Source organism: Olea europaea, unplaced genomic scaffold (assembly GCF_002742605.1).
Source record: "Olea europaea var. sylvestris unplaced genomic scaffold, O_europaea_v1 scaffold2845, whole genome shotgun sequence".
NCBI classification, from domain to species: domain Eukaryota; kingdom Viridiplantae; phylum Streptophyta; class Magnoliopsida; order Lamiales; family Oleaceae; genus Olea; species Olea europaea.
The window spans coordinates 48031-62737 of record NW_019246966.1 but is presented as its reverse complement, the minus strand read 5'-3'; the positions used below and the strand labels follow the sequence as shown (position 1 = coordinate 62737).

The 14707-nt window shown below is 37.8% G+C and overlaps 1 protein-coding gene across 1 annotated transcript in view; it reads left to right on the top strand.

Moving 5' to 3' along the window:
• Positions 1–205: 205 nt before the first annotated feature.
• The window catches only part of LOC111384114, a 57699-nt gene continuing 43197 nt past the window's right edge, over positions 206–14707 (top strand). The window contains exons 1-9 of the mRNA XM_023008353.1: positions 206–346; positions 418–606; positions 740–900; positions 1459–1629; positions 2211–2303; positions 2392–2710; positions 2814–2918; positions 2996–3091; positions 9203–9270. Of these exons, the coding sequence (XP_022864121.1) occupies positions 221–346; positions 418–606; positions 740–900; positions 1459–1629; positions 2211–2303; positions 2392–2710; positions 2814–2918; positions 2996–3091; positions 9203–9270 (1328 nt within the window). The 5' untranslated portion in view covers positions 206–220. The remainder of the gene's footprint in view (positions 347–417; positions 607–739; positions 901–1458; positions 1630–2210; positions 2304–2391; positions 2711–2813; positions 2919–2995; positions 3092–9202; positions 9271–14707) is intronic.

The following is a 14707-nucleotide window of genomic DNA, read 5'->3' as shown; positions in this document are numbered from 1 at the left end:
TGTCAAATAGATTTTTGAGTACTTTTCTGTACTGCAGTTGTTCAAAATGGTTATCGTATTTGTTTCTGGAAATAGCTGGGGATAAGAGATGAATCATTTAATGTAATTTACTCTGTTGTATCACTTGTTATCCATGTGTACTTGAATAACCTGAAATAATTTTTGTTATTTTCACAGTGCTTTGGGTCTGTATATAATTTTCTTTTATTTTGTTATTTACATGATTCTTTTTGTAAAATGTCAGGCAGTGGAACTTGAAAGGTTGGCTGTTTATCTCGACTCTGATATAAGTTCATGGTATGTTGATAAACCATGGGAAGATTTGCTACCGTCAGAATGGGCTCAGGTATGCTTAGTTTGATGCGGACAATTTTCTTGCTGTAAACTCTATGACTTGATCTAATCCGAAAGCTTCAGATTTTCAAATTTGGCACAAAAGATGGAAAACCTGCTGCTGGTACTTTGGAGAAGCATTCTTATGTTCTGCAACCAGTGAGTGGAAATGCAATGTATTCAAAAGAGCGTCAAAATTTATCTGCTAGTGGCGATCAACCAATGCAGAAATCGACTGTGAATTTAGATGATGTCACTCTCTGCTTGTCAATGGTTGGTTTAATGCTAGATGTCTATTGGCTTCACACCATTTCCCCCTCATGCTGCTTAGAGTCTTTCTCCCATTTAATCTCCTTACATAGATGATCTTGAATAAGTCACTTCTATTCTCTGTGTGTATATGCAGAATGGTTATCGGGATTTGTTAAAATTAGCTGATAATTTTGCGGCCTTCAATCAAAGATTAAAATATGCCCACTATCGTCCACTTACTTCATTGAAAACAGATCCAAGGTCTTGGTGGAAGTATGCCTACAGAGCAGTTTCTGACCAGATGAAGGCGGCGAGGTACCCATCTAATTATTTATTATATCGAACATTTTGCCATGTTCTCAAAGTGTCATGTTATTTTATAAAAACTTGCATAAGCTTAACATGCTATTAAGAAATATAAATTTTTCTGTGGAGCATCATAAAAGACTATAATTTTGACAAAAATGAGTATAATACACATGCACTCTCCTTGTTGCATTTTATTTGGACATTAAGTTTGAAGTTTCGTCTGAGTTTTTAATTCATTTTTTCTTCTTTAGTTTCACCTTTACTCGCACGTGAGACTCGAACCTAGGTCAATGACCTGGTAAGGCTTTGCTCTTCCACTTGAGCTAGGTCATTGTCTCTAGTTTTTGCTTTCTGCTCTGAATACTTTTATTCAGGTCTGAAGTAATATTCACAGTTTGTGTGATGATAATGTCAAGTGTTCGAGTATTGTCTGGTCAATTCCCTCTCTCTCTTGCTTGATCTCTCTGTTGAAAGCTGTAGGAGTTGCTAAGAGGAAAAGTTAAATGATTTGCACAAATTTGGTTTTTCTCGTTACTGTTTTCTAATTTTTGTCTTTTCTGCCAGTGGTAAATTATCATGGGAGCATGTCCTGCGATATGCAAGATTACGCAAGAAATATATATCTTTGTATGCTAGTCTGCTTAAATCGGATCCTGATCGGATAATAGTTGATGATAACAAAGAGATTGAGGAACTAGATCGTGAGCTTGATATTGAAGTCATTCTTCAGTGGAGGTATATGCTTTGATTTGTTACTTTGCGATGAATCTATGCTATATGCTGTTCATGTGAGTTCCAAGAAACCACTGTTGTGTTCTCACTTTTTGGGTGAGGGTGGGCAGGGGAATGGTTGTTAACGTATTATGTACCTGCTGTGTATCTTTCTGATTTAGGGATATCCTTTGGGAGTCTGTCTGCAAAAGTAGAGTTTCTTTTGTTTCCACTTAGTCCAAGCATCCACATAACCGAGGTTGCTGTTTCTGCTTGTTTCTCATTTGTCTTCTAATGGCTTCAAGAGTTTCTATTTACCCACTTAAGAAGTGAATCACATACTTTTGAGCTTTTTCTCTTATTATTCTTTTGGCTTAATTTTTATTTATTTTTTCCCCAAGTATAACATATTCTATAGATTGCCCAATGCTACAGAATGTTATGTTTCTGTTTAATTAAATTAACATAATTTGGTATGCATGATATCTATTTGGCACCTCGTGCATTAACTAAATTGCTAGTAAGATATTACTGTTAACCGATTTTTCTTTTAGATTTTGGCATCTGCGAGTTAGAGGTAATTGCTATATCCATTCTTTGAACAGGATGCTGGCCCACAAGTTTGTGGAGCAATCGATGGGGTCAGATCTCTACCAAAACAAGCAACAAGCAAAGAAATCATGGTGGTCATTTGGATGGTAATTTTTTCTTGATAGTGATTCCTTTTACACTCCTAACAATCTTACGAGCTTACCATTTTTGGATTATAACAACATACTATCTTAGGACCAACCAACCTGTCAAAGATGAGAATGTACCAGGAACTTTGACTGAAGAAGATTGGGAGAGATTAAATAATATAATTGGATACAAGGTAGGTGAGGATGAACAATTGTTGATCCATGACAAGGGTGATGTGCTCCATATTGCATTGGAGGTTCACATGAAACACAATGCTTCAAAGCTTATTGATTCTAAGGAGTGCCTTGCTGATCTATCCTGTGATAATCTTGATTGCTACATAAAGCTTTATAAAGAGGCTAAAATTTTTGATATAAAATTGGGATCATACAGACTGTTATCTCCGAATGGTCTTCTTGCTGAGGTAGCATCTTTTCTATCGGATTTGTGATTTGAATCCCCTTTTTCTTCTCTGTTTTCCAGCAGTCAGTGGCTCCATTTTACGAATTGTTTCATCTTCTTTTCAGAGTGAAAGTTCTTACGATTCATTATTTGGTGTCTTCTGCTATAAGCCTTTTGATGCTGATGTAGATTGGAGCTTTGTTGCCAAAGCTTCACCCTGTTATGTGACTGTAAGACATAATTTATTATTCATAAAAAATCTGTTATTTATTTTCTGGCTTCTCACTGATTAGATGTGTTGGCCCAGTACTTGAAGGATTCCATTGATCAAATTATTAACTTTTTTCAAAGCAACGTTGCTGTAAGTCAGACTATAGCTCTGGAAACTGCTTCTGCAGTGCAGGTCTGTATCTAATCCTTTCTAACAAGTCTAACTATGGATTTCTCCATTGTTTTGGAAAATTTTTCATTTCTTTTTCACTTATGATATCCATTAGAATTTTAATTTTTCCGATCTGTTGACACGCTTGATCATTTTATGATTTGGAAATTTTGGTTGGGGGATGGGGGAATTGAGGTAAATGCAGACAAATGAGATGAATCTTTCATAGGGGACATGATATTTAGATAGCGTGCAATTTTTCTCAATGAAAAACAATCAATATTCATGGTCTGAAACAGCAGGTGGAAAAATTGCTTTAACAATTGGACAGATTGGTGTGCTAGATGTTCATTTTTATTTTTTATTTTTTTTATGTAGTTCTTGTCAAGTTCAGTGTGCTTGGTTTGGTTCGATCATGTTGTACTCGATAATTAATTCTCCCAGTAGTTGCTGCGTTATCACAAGAAAGTAACATGGGTTTCTTTGGACCAAATCCAAGCTCGCTAAGAAGTATTTTCAGCTATGTAAATTTGGTAGTTGTATGATGGGGAGCACGGTATTCAGCATCAGCACTCGACATTGATACGGCATTTTGTTTCTTACTCCAAGTCACCAAATTGCCTCGAACAAATGATACATACCTTGATGTAAACTTTCTATCCAATCTCGATCCAACAAAATTAGAAACTATATAATCCATAATATTTAGATGTCCATGTTTGGAGAATGGAATACCTTTGTCTGGCGAGGATTTTAAACATGTTAATATACGATTAATTGCATTCATGTGCCGATTATTTGGATTATGCATGAATTGACTCACATTAAATACGACAAGTCATAGATGGTGTATGTTAGATTGATCAACTTCCCTGCTAGTCTTTTCTCCCTTCCTTTGTTTGTTAGGGGATTAAGGTAGATAGATGGATCATGATTTACCAATTACCACAATTGGAGTGCCTATAGGCTCATAGAGTTGCCAGTTTCTGCCAAGAGATCTAGTGTATACTTTCATTCGGAGAGAAGAAGCCATTGTTTTGACCGAGACACTTCAACGCTCAAGAGCATTTTAGAGTTCCCAAATCCTTTTTTTAAAATTCCTTGGCTAGATAGTTTGAAGTTTCTCTATTTTGCTAGAGTTAATACCTGTTATTGGCATACATAATAAGCTATACATCACCATGTTTTTTATAGATCAGAGCGTGATATGTACCTATCAAAAAATAAAAATAAAAATAAAAATAAAAATAAAGATCAGAGCGTGATGTAAAATCATGCTTCGCCGAGCAGTTTAGCCTACCAAGCAAAGCTCTTGGTGGCTGTTTCAATCCATACACGACCTTCTGTAGTTTACATACTTTACCTTATGAAGTTGTGAACCTTGGGAGTGCATGGAAAAAGCATTCTTGACATTAAATTGCCTTAAATGCCTACCTAGATTGACTGCTAGAGATATTATAACTCCTATTCATGGCTACCGGTGCAAGGGTCTGTTAAGTATTAGGGTGCATATCAATGTTAGGTGCTACTGAAGGTTGGGTTTGAGAAATAGAAGGAAAGACAACATCTGGCTAGGTTGAGCTAAAACTTTACTTTCTTCTTATAAGAAAATTTGGTAAAAAAGGAGCGTTCTCGAAGAATGTTATCCATGGATTAGAAAAAATTCCTTGTTTAAGGATGATAGCACTTCATTTTGAGTAGAAGAATATCCTTAAAAATGCATCTGAAAGCCTTCAGATCTCATTTCCCTCTATTATGATCATGTGTATAGACAAATATAACGCAATCTAAAATCAAAGATTTTATATGGGAGGGAACTTTGATGGATATTTGTCTTGGAGGGTATCAAGTGGAGTTTTGGATCTAAGGTCCTTGACGACATTCTATTGATAAGGTAAGTAGTTGTAAAAACTGCTTTACCTAAAAAATGTTTTGGCACACATATGGTAAACATTATAGTTATAGTTACCTCTAGGAGATGTCTATTATTTCACCCATGTATCCCATTTTGTTGAGGTATATCCATACTAGAACTGGTGTACAACCACATTTTTATGCTAGATATGAATGACGTATTGATAAATAATATTCTCCTATTATCGATACAAAGTCATATATATATTAAATTGGGTCTCAATCATCTTATGAAAATTTTGAAATTATTTCGTTGCCTCATATTTTTCTTCGAAGACTGAAAATACCCAAGTATGATAATCAATAAATGAGATAAACCATGTAGCCCAAAAAAATATTATAGACTTGAAAAGGTCCCAACATATCACTATGAATGAGAGAGAAGTGTTGAGATTTCTTATAGTTTTGTGCATGGAAATGTGCACGATCATGTTTGGGTAGTTCATGCCTTAAATTGAAATTCAAGGATACTTTTGTTGTTAAACAATGTGGGGAATAACCTTTTCAAGTATGAGAAATTTGGGCGACCTAATCTTTTATGATAAACTCTATTTCTTGATTGAAAGTTGAGATTTGTGTACTTGTGTATATGAGATAGATCAGCTAAACTAGTCGGTTCTCTTACGAAATGATAAAGTCCATCAATCTCCTTACCACTACGGATGACCTTTCCAGTATGCATGTCATGGAATTCATAGTGACTTATGAAAAAATTAGCAGCATATTAAGATCTTTGCTAATATTTCTATTTGAAATGAGGTTACAAGAGAGACTCAGAACATGTAAACCTGAGTCGAGAAATAAGAGTTTTTGAGATAGAATACGCCTTTTTTTATGATATCAAACTATCCACCACTTTCACCTTTTGTCTTCCTGAGCATGTAGTGTAGGAGACATACAAATTAGAATGGCTACTCATGTGGTCTGTGGCTTTTTGAGTCAATGATCCAAGGAACAGAAGTTGCACTTTAAGTTGCGAACGAAGTACTTGACTGAATTGTCACAACCAAAACTCCTAGAAATTCTACTTGCCGCAAATGGCAAAGAAATGAAGAAAACCAACCCTCAAAAACTTGAAGGTAAAAAGAAATTGGATGAGTTCTAAAAAACATGAATTGGCAGAGAAAGGAATAAGGTGTCATGATTTAGATTTGAATCCACTTACAAATGGTCTAAATCTTCTTAAAAAATGCTAATCGAAAGGAACATGTCAAAAAATAATTTGGACTAGTGGAAGCAAGGTAAAAGCCGCTCTGATATCACGTGGAAAAACATAATTCTGTGAAATGAAACATTACAAGGTTACACTTTATATAGGTTAAAAAGAAAATTAATTTGTATAATTTAGTTCCTAAAATCCTCTCATAATTATCTTTACTCTTACAATTAAGTTAATTATACTACAATAATGCAATTAGATCCTAAAATAATTCTAATTACACCGATATAATTAGTTCCTAAGATCATGCTAATTATAACAATTTTATATTTAGTTGAATGATATATTACATACTAAATCAAACCTATATATTGGAGTACAATCCTATCAATAGAAGGAAAATAAAAATGAAAGAATACATGATCCTATTACTAAAGAAAAATATTAATTCCTAATTAACCTATGATATAAGCTAAAAGGAAATATTTTCATAATCTCCTATTCTAACTTCTCTTTCTCAAATTGGTGAATCGATATGACATGTCCAATTTGGATGTCGATGTATAGAATGTCGTCCTATTTGGAAATCGTTGCTTGACTTTGATTGCAACTCCAAGTACTATAAACCTCCCCTTTCTAGCACTTCCAATTGTCATCTTGGTTAAATTATCTTGTAACATTAAAAGACGGAGAGGAAACAGTGGTAGCAACCTGAGCAGTTTTCTTCTTCTGAGCTTGCTTATTTTTGAATCACTTTGAATAACCATGTAGTTTCAACTCTATGTAGCTTCGTTGCAGTGAATGTAGGGCCAGTATGTTCTTCAGAATTGCCAAAGATGAAGCCTTAGAGATGGACACTGTCCCATCGTAACTTGCCTTTGTACTTAACCACGTACTAGTGAATGGGATATAAGTCAGAAGAAAATATTTACATAAACTCGTATTCTAACTGGAACAAGCACATAGAATTAATCAGTATGAGGATCAGAACATTTATAGCCTTTTAGGAGTTATAATATCCATGAAAGAAACTATTAAGAGAATGAGGATCAAGCTTTCATGGACATAACAATTGCATCCAAATACTTAACTAAGGCACACGTGATAGACTAATGTCATGACACTAGATATGAGGAGGCATTGATTTATGGCAGCTGCCAGATTCTTGAGGCTGAGTTGTGAGCCATTCCTGATGGTATTCTTACTGCGCATCGACTTGGGACTCTCGAGTTTATGAACAGAGGCGGAATCTTCTGCTGTGATCCACTGCTTCACATATGGGGGAGGAATATGGTCTGTCCAGTCTATTCTTGGACATACGAGACATCTAGTTTCCCTCAATAATGCTGCGGTTTTCCGTATCTTTCGTGAAGGAAATCAGATAGCTGACTCGCTATTGAGCAATGGGAGCAGCTGTGCAGATTGACTGACATGAGTTGTCAACGGTTAGAGGCCCCTAGGCTTTTTTCTTATCTTATTACTTTTGTACATGAGGCAGCATCTCCTCATTTACTGCTTTAAGATTGCATTTTCTGGCATCGATGTTGCCCCCTCTTTCGTATACATTTCTATTTCATATACCACGGTAGGGACCCGCTCTGTCCTGCTATGATGGAGCCTAAAATCACATTGAGACTGAGATGATGTTTTCACTTAAAAAAAGGTCCTCAGGACCTCTAAGACATGTCGGTTTTTATGCTGTGTTATGCCGTTCCGTTGTGGTGTGTAATAACATGTAGTCTGGTGATAATGCCATATTTTGTGGAGATTATATATGAAAGTGCAATCCTATCTCGGATGGAAAATATATTATCTTAATACCATATCACTTCAGCTAAATAAAGAATACATAATATCTCCTATTGTAACTGTTTTTGATACCTCTCAAACCAAAGGTTACCCTGATCCGTAGCTTTCTTGTTCCTGAATAGTAGCCTAGTTTAGAGTTGTTTAATGCTAAGTTCTACATTAAGATCCATGGAGTTTCCCCATCAGTTCTTTGCGGCTTTCCTCTATCCGGATGTGTGTGAAGGCATCATGTATGTGTGCAAATGAAACTTTTCTGAACACCTGATTAGTGTCCATGAGCTTGTTCACACGGTAAACTTTGGTCCATAAGGAATTGGATCACCCTTTCTCTCTCCACCATACCCTTAAGCATCTTTATATGGAGCCATAACTACATTGTCAGACAGTTCTAATTTTGTAGATAAGCATTTATTGGTGTTGTATAATTATGAGACACTCAAGGAGCCTTGCTTGGTGTTGATAACTTGCCTCTCAATCTAAAAAATCTGAGATGAAAAATCTCCCTCGGATTAGGTTCTCAAGACTACCTCTTGAAAATCCTTACCTCCCAATGTAGATGGACCAAGACATCAAGAAACACTTGTAACCGAATACTTTTGCTCAATACTTCCAATAACTTGTGGGTGTAAAATTTTCACGTAGCATGTCCATTGCAGGTTAAGGCTGCATATATGACAATTGTAAACATTTTAATTCCAAGGACACCCTTTATTGTTTGATGGATTACAATCCTCTTGTCCTACTCTAGTTGTGGGAATGACTTTGCTTCCCACAGGGGTAAGGTAACCTGCACATAATTCTCCTTCAAAAACCAATAGTTGCTGGACCCTTGTGTTCTAGGCACCCCCCCACCCCCCTCCCCACCCGGCGGCGGTTCATTGTACATGCCTCTGAGTTCCTTCAATTCTGTATTACATCAGGGGTTTTATTTGGTGAACACTTGAAGAAGTTCTCTTTGGTAGCATACCTCAATATTAACATGTGAGAGAGGGAATTTTTATAAAGTTCTACTACAGATGAAATGATAATCAATTACAAATGCAGATTTCAACTGCAGCTGTTACGAAGTTTAGATTTAGCATGATTATCTTCCTTTGAACTTGAGAATGTAATTGATGATTTTCTTTGTGTTTGGTAACTGTGCATCAGTTGCACAAAGCTTTTAAAAACTTATATTTACAGATTTATACTCCACAGAAGTGGAGCGTCTCCCTTTGCACTTTAATGTTAGTATTATTGTTTTCCCTCAGATGACAATTGATGAAGTCAAGCGTACGGCAGCTCGACAAGTTAACAAAGCATTAAAGGATCATGCCAGGTTCTCTTCTGTTTTGACTTGTTATAGTAGAGGTTCTTATTATAGCTGAGTCAACTATAATGAATCATAGATCTGAAAATAGTGCTGCTTTGACTGTTGATACACCACTGACCTGATGCTCCTAAGCTTGGAGATGAGGCTGGGGTCTTGGCGGGGATAACATAACCATAATACATCTCTAGTTGAAACTCAAGATAGACATGCCATGTTTACTGAAGTCAATTAAGTATGTACAAATGTTTTTGTTTACAATATGGTGATATTCCCTGTATTATGGGTGAAGTTGGAAACATCCCTGTTTCTCCTGGGAATCTTTAGAACTAGCACTTGCTTATCTTAGAAGAGATGCTAACTTCTAGGTGTGTCTTTGCTAACTGCTCTGTTTCTTTCAACTTGGCCTTTATGCTATCATCCGTGTTCGCTATCTTTAAATAGTGTGACATTTAAACTGAATGGATAAGGGAAAGAATTGACGCAGCAGACTAGGGCAAGAATACAGTTGAGTCAGTGTGCAGAGAATTGATTTGGTGGTTTACGAATTACTTTCTCCAATTGAAATCTAAGGATTTTTAGCAGGGAGTGGAATAATTGGGATTATCATTCAGCAAGTATATGAGCCAGGTGAAATGTTGGTGATTGGGTTTCTTAGTTTGATGCCTAATAATTTTACTAGTTTATTGCGGTTAATATTTTGTGTGCATTATGTATACCTGGTTTAGTATTTATCTGTGTAATTCTCAAATCTCCTCTTAAATTAATTTGATAAAATCTCATTCACCATGAAGTGGTGGCTATTAAGAAGGATCAAATCATGAACATTGTGATAGAACCCCAGATTAGTAGTTAATTCAACTGTCATTTATGTAGGGGTATTATGGGGATTAAATACAATAAGTTGAATAGGTTTTTACGTATAAATAGGGGGTAGCGTTTCATTTGTTTTTAGGCAGAAATTAGGGTATCAAAGGGGAGAGAGTCAGACTCTTGAATGCTCACAATCTATTGTAATTCCTTTAAATTTCCATCTGTTTTTCATTCGATATATGCACAAAAATACATTACACATCAGGTACCTATCACATTGCACCTTTTCCACTTATACACACCCCCTGCTGAGTGGATAAATAACCTACAGAAACATTGTCAAAAGATCAGCTCTCTCATGGGTGGGGTGTGGTACGTGTAACAGACTGTAAATGGAGCTGAAGAACAAGGACAAAATGAATACGAGATCTTGAACTCAATGCCAAAGCAAAGTGTGTATTGTATAACATGTTAAATTTAGTATGGCATGCTATAAAGGAGAAGTATTGGACAATCAGGATAAGCCTTGCGCATCAGGCTGGCCGTTTGTGTTTTGACTCTGCGAACCATCTTGTTTTAGGGTTTACCAAATTTGATGTTTGATAGAGAAAACCTTAACTCATATAAGTGTCCGTTTACGTATGTCAAAGAATAATAATTTATGGAATTGACAAACTATTCCTGATTAGGAAATGAGAAAACATGGTGGGATCCTCTTGAGTCCAAACAAATAAGTATAGGAAAATTATCTCTTTTTTGCCATGGAAGCTTGTGCTCACCTTCAAAGAGTGATGGCATAACTTTGTAGATGCTGTTTCTACACAAGCTCAGATTCAAAGTATGGTTGTTCAAATTCTTGGCGGTGCAATGAGAAAAAAATTGATGAAAGCAGGTGTTCAGATATGATGACTGCGTAACTCTTAGTACAAGAAGTCTGAAGGTGAAAAGGAATTAGAAGAAAGACAAAATAATATTATCATGTGATCTGTAAAATTCAAGAGCATTTGAATGTGGATTGTGAAACGTCCGGCAAGTTTCCTAATTATAGTGTGTGCTTGGGAATATGTTTTTCAAATTACTCATATTCACACTTTGGTGACAATCTTTGGTGCAAACCTCTTCAAATACTTCTATGGTGGATCCTTTCCTAGGAGAACACTTCATCTTGTTCTTAGAATTAGAGGCTAAAAATCAAATTTTCTCTCTTTTTTGGGGGAAAACTGATGAGAGAATATTTATTTTCTAGCAATTTGGGCCATAAACTTGGCTTTTATATCATGTTGAACTACTTTGATCTAAAAACTTACGTTGTTAGCTGGGTTAATATCATTTACTTATTGTTTGTAGGCATGATTTATTTTTTCTCATCAAAATTTATAAAATGCACATTTCTTTTAATGAGTAGCGGACAGATACCACAAAAGCAATTATGAATCGAATTATTATATCTCTCTTTCACCATACACTGGAGTACATTGGTATTTATACAATTGCAAAGTGGAGAGAAATGAGAAAAGTAGCGAAAAATTAGAAAACTGAGAAACAAATAAGAAAACAAATTGACCCCAAATAAGGAAATAGATAGAAACAAATATGTAACAGATTTCCTGCCGAATGGGTAACTTCCAGAAATTGCTGTGCAATCAACCATCTACCCAAGATTCAAATCTTCTAGATTTTTCCACAGTTATGATCATTGTAAAAGCGTATAACGATTATGCTTCTCCCTGAGTGTTTTTTTTATATGACATATGTTGTCATAAAAAATGGATCTCTCCTCCCTAACATCCAAACACCACACCCTTAGCCAGCCACCGAACACCCCATCACCATCAATTGCTATAGTCGCTGGCGACGGTAACATCACGTCGACCGGCCAATCCCCATTCACCGGCCTCATGCCACTTAATAAGCCACACAATCAGGCGGCGGCCCTAGGTGGAAACCCTAGTACGCCGCCCTAGCTGGACACAACGACGCCGATATCGGTGTAGAGGCGGGAAAACAGGGTATCCCGATCCAGATTCATCAAAATCCGGCCACCTGCTTGGCAAATGCGCTTGACCGGCGGGCTGCGCAGGCGATTCCGACGAGGGTGGCGGCATTGAGGGACCCACGCGCTGCCGGAACAGCGCGTGGCAGAATATCCCCAGTCTAGTAACGATGCCTATTTTGCCTTCTAATATGCTGTTCACACACAATCAGGGAAGTTAGTGGATGAATTTGATGTGGCTTTCAATCACCGTTTTCGAGTTGAGGCGAAGGAGTTTGCAATTTCTGTTACCAATCTTGGTGCTGCTAGAATGACCGAATTGGGCTCGAAGATATCGAATGTAATTAGCATGGGAAGGTTCGGTGCACTTTGGATGGTGAATATGGTGGACAAGTTGAGGGTGACTAGTAAGCATGAGGATTTCGTTTCTAGGTTCAATGGGTCATCAAGAGCCTTCTTGGCACAGCGTTGTGCGAACCGCCGTGGTAGGTACTTGATGATAGCGCAGTATGAGGATAGGCATCGGAAGGGAGTTGTGATGGTGCCAGAAGGTGCGAATGGAGAAGGATGGGCATCAATCTTGCGGGTGTTTCAAACTGTTGTTGATTCTTTTGTTGCTGGGGATAAGGCCAAACGTTGACCGGTGAATGAATGTAATCGACAAAGATTGACTTATGCAGACGTAACACCAAACTTACATGCCTCGAAGCATGCTGACCAGCGGACGCAACAGCACAAGGAGATGATTGTCAATGTCAGTGCAAACGAAGGTCAGGATTGTTGTTTGAATAGGGCTGAAATTATGGCCCGTGTCCAGGAATTGAAAGGAGCGTTGGAGGAATTGATTAGGCTAGTGGGAAGTGGGTATGAAATGTGCCCCAAGAAGTTGTTATGTTGCCACAAGTGTGGGGTGGGTATGGATGAGTATCCAGCTGTTGGAAAACAAGCATCGGGTTTGAATAAGAAGGAATCGGCACATAATCAAGTAAAGCAGGGAAGACTCAAAATCACTTGTGAGTCTATTGATCGGATTGAAACGGATGAGGGACACTCTAAATATGACAAAGGTGATGTCTTAGAGGGGATGGATATGGATGAGGTAGACACGGGGACCGATGTACACCGAGAGGTGGTACCTTTGTCTAAAGAAGGGGAGCCGAGTATGGTGAACTTGGAGACAGTAACGATGGGTGCAATGGGCACAGTCCCACACAATGATGGGCTTTTACTAGGTGACCAAGGGACGAGGCATGTACTGTCAGGGGTGATAGAGCACGACACGACACCTTTGACAACAAGGGTTGCGAACACATATAATAGAAGAAACTCTAAGTCAATGAAGGTAAGTGACTTGGGGACGGAAAAAGCACTGGTGTTGTGGGCAGATGGAGCCAAGAAGGGAGAAATAGAAAATGATGTTATACAGGTGGAGGAAACAGGGGAACGGATTGGATTCGAAGCTGGACACCCACCTTCGAACTGGGTTCTACAGAAAATTCAGGATTTCAGTAAGTTAATGGGCGTGTCTTGTGATGGATACGAAAATAGATTACTACAATTGTTTGAGGATTTGGAGGCCAATAGAGGACAGGAGATAAGTAAACAAGAAGGTAAATTAAGAAGAAAGGGCGATCGTGAACTTAAGAGGCTCGAATGGTCAGTTAATTATGATGGCAAGGGTGGTGAGTCCAAGAATGGAGTACTGGGGAGGATGCTGGACTGTTAAAATGATACCATGAATCATTAGCTGGAATGTAAGGGGACTTAATGAAGTTGGGAAAAGGATGGGTGTTCGACATCTGTTAAGGTGGGGAGCGGATCTTGTATGCTTACAAGAAACCAATATAGAGGTCATCTCGAGGGCGGTGGTCAGTAGCTTATGGGGTGGTCAGCATGTAGGGTATCAGTTTATGGGATCATCAGGGGTTTCTGGAGGCATATTAGTCATGTGGGACACCAGAGTGCTTGAGATGGAGGAGGTGAGTGTAGGATTGTTCTCAATATCGATGTCGTTCAGAAACATTGGGGATGGATTTCAGTGGATGTTCATAGGTGTTAATGGGCCTAGTACTGATGATGGTAGACGGGGCTTGTGGGATGAACTTGCTGGAATGATGGCTTGGTGGAATCTACCAACGTGTATAGGAGGTGACTTTAATGTGGTTCGATTTCCTATTGAGAGGTCAAGCGGTGGGAGACTCACGGGGGCTATGGAAGAGTTTTCAGACTTTATAAGGGAGAATATGTTGGTGGATTTGCCTATGATTGGAGGAGATTTTACCTGGTCATCTAATCGGGACCAACCTGTTTTTTCTCGTATGGACAGATTCTTGATATGCGGAGAGTGGGAGATTAAGTATTCAGATGTCATTCAGAGAAGATTGGGGAGGGTGTACTCTGATCATTTTCCCATTACGTTAACTGGGAACAGGATGGGTGGAGGACGAAGGCCTTTTAGGTTCGAGAAAATGTGGTTGAAAGTTGAAGGTTTTAGGGAGCAAGTACAGACTTGGTGGACATCTTATGATGTCAGGGGGTCTCCTAGTTTTGTGTTGGATCAGAAGTTGAAGTATTTGAAAAGAGATTTAAAGAAATGGAATGAGGAGGTTGTTGGCAATGTGAACTGTCGTAAAATTCAGT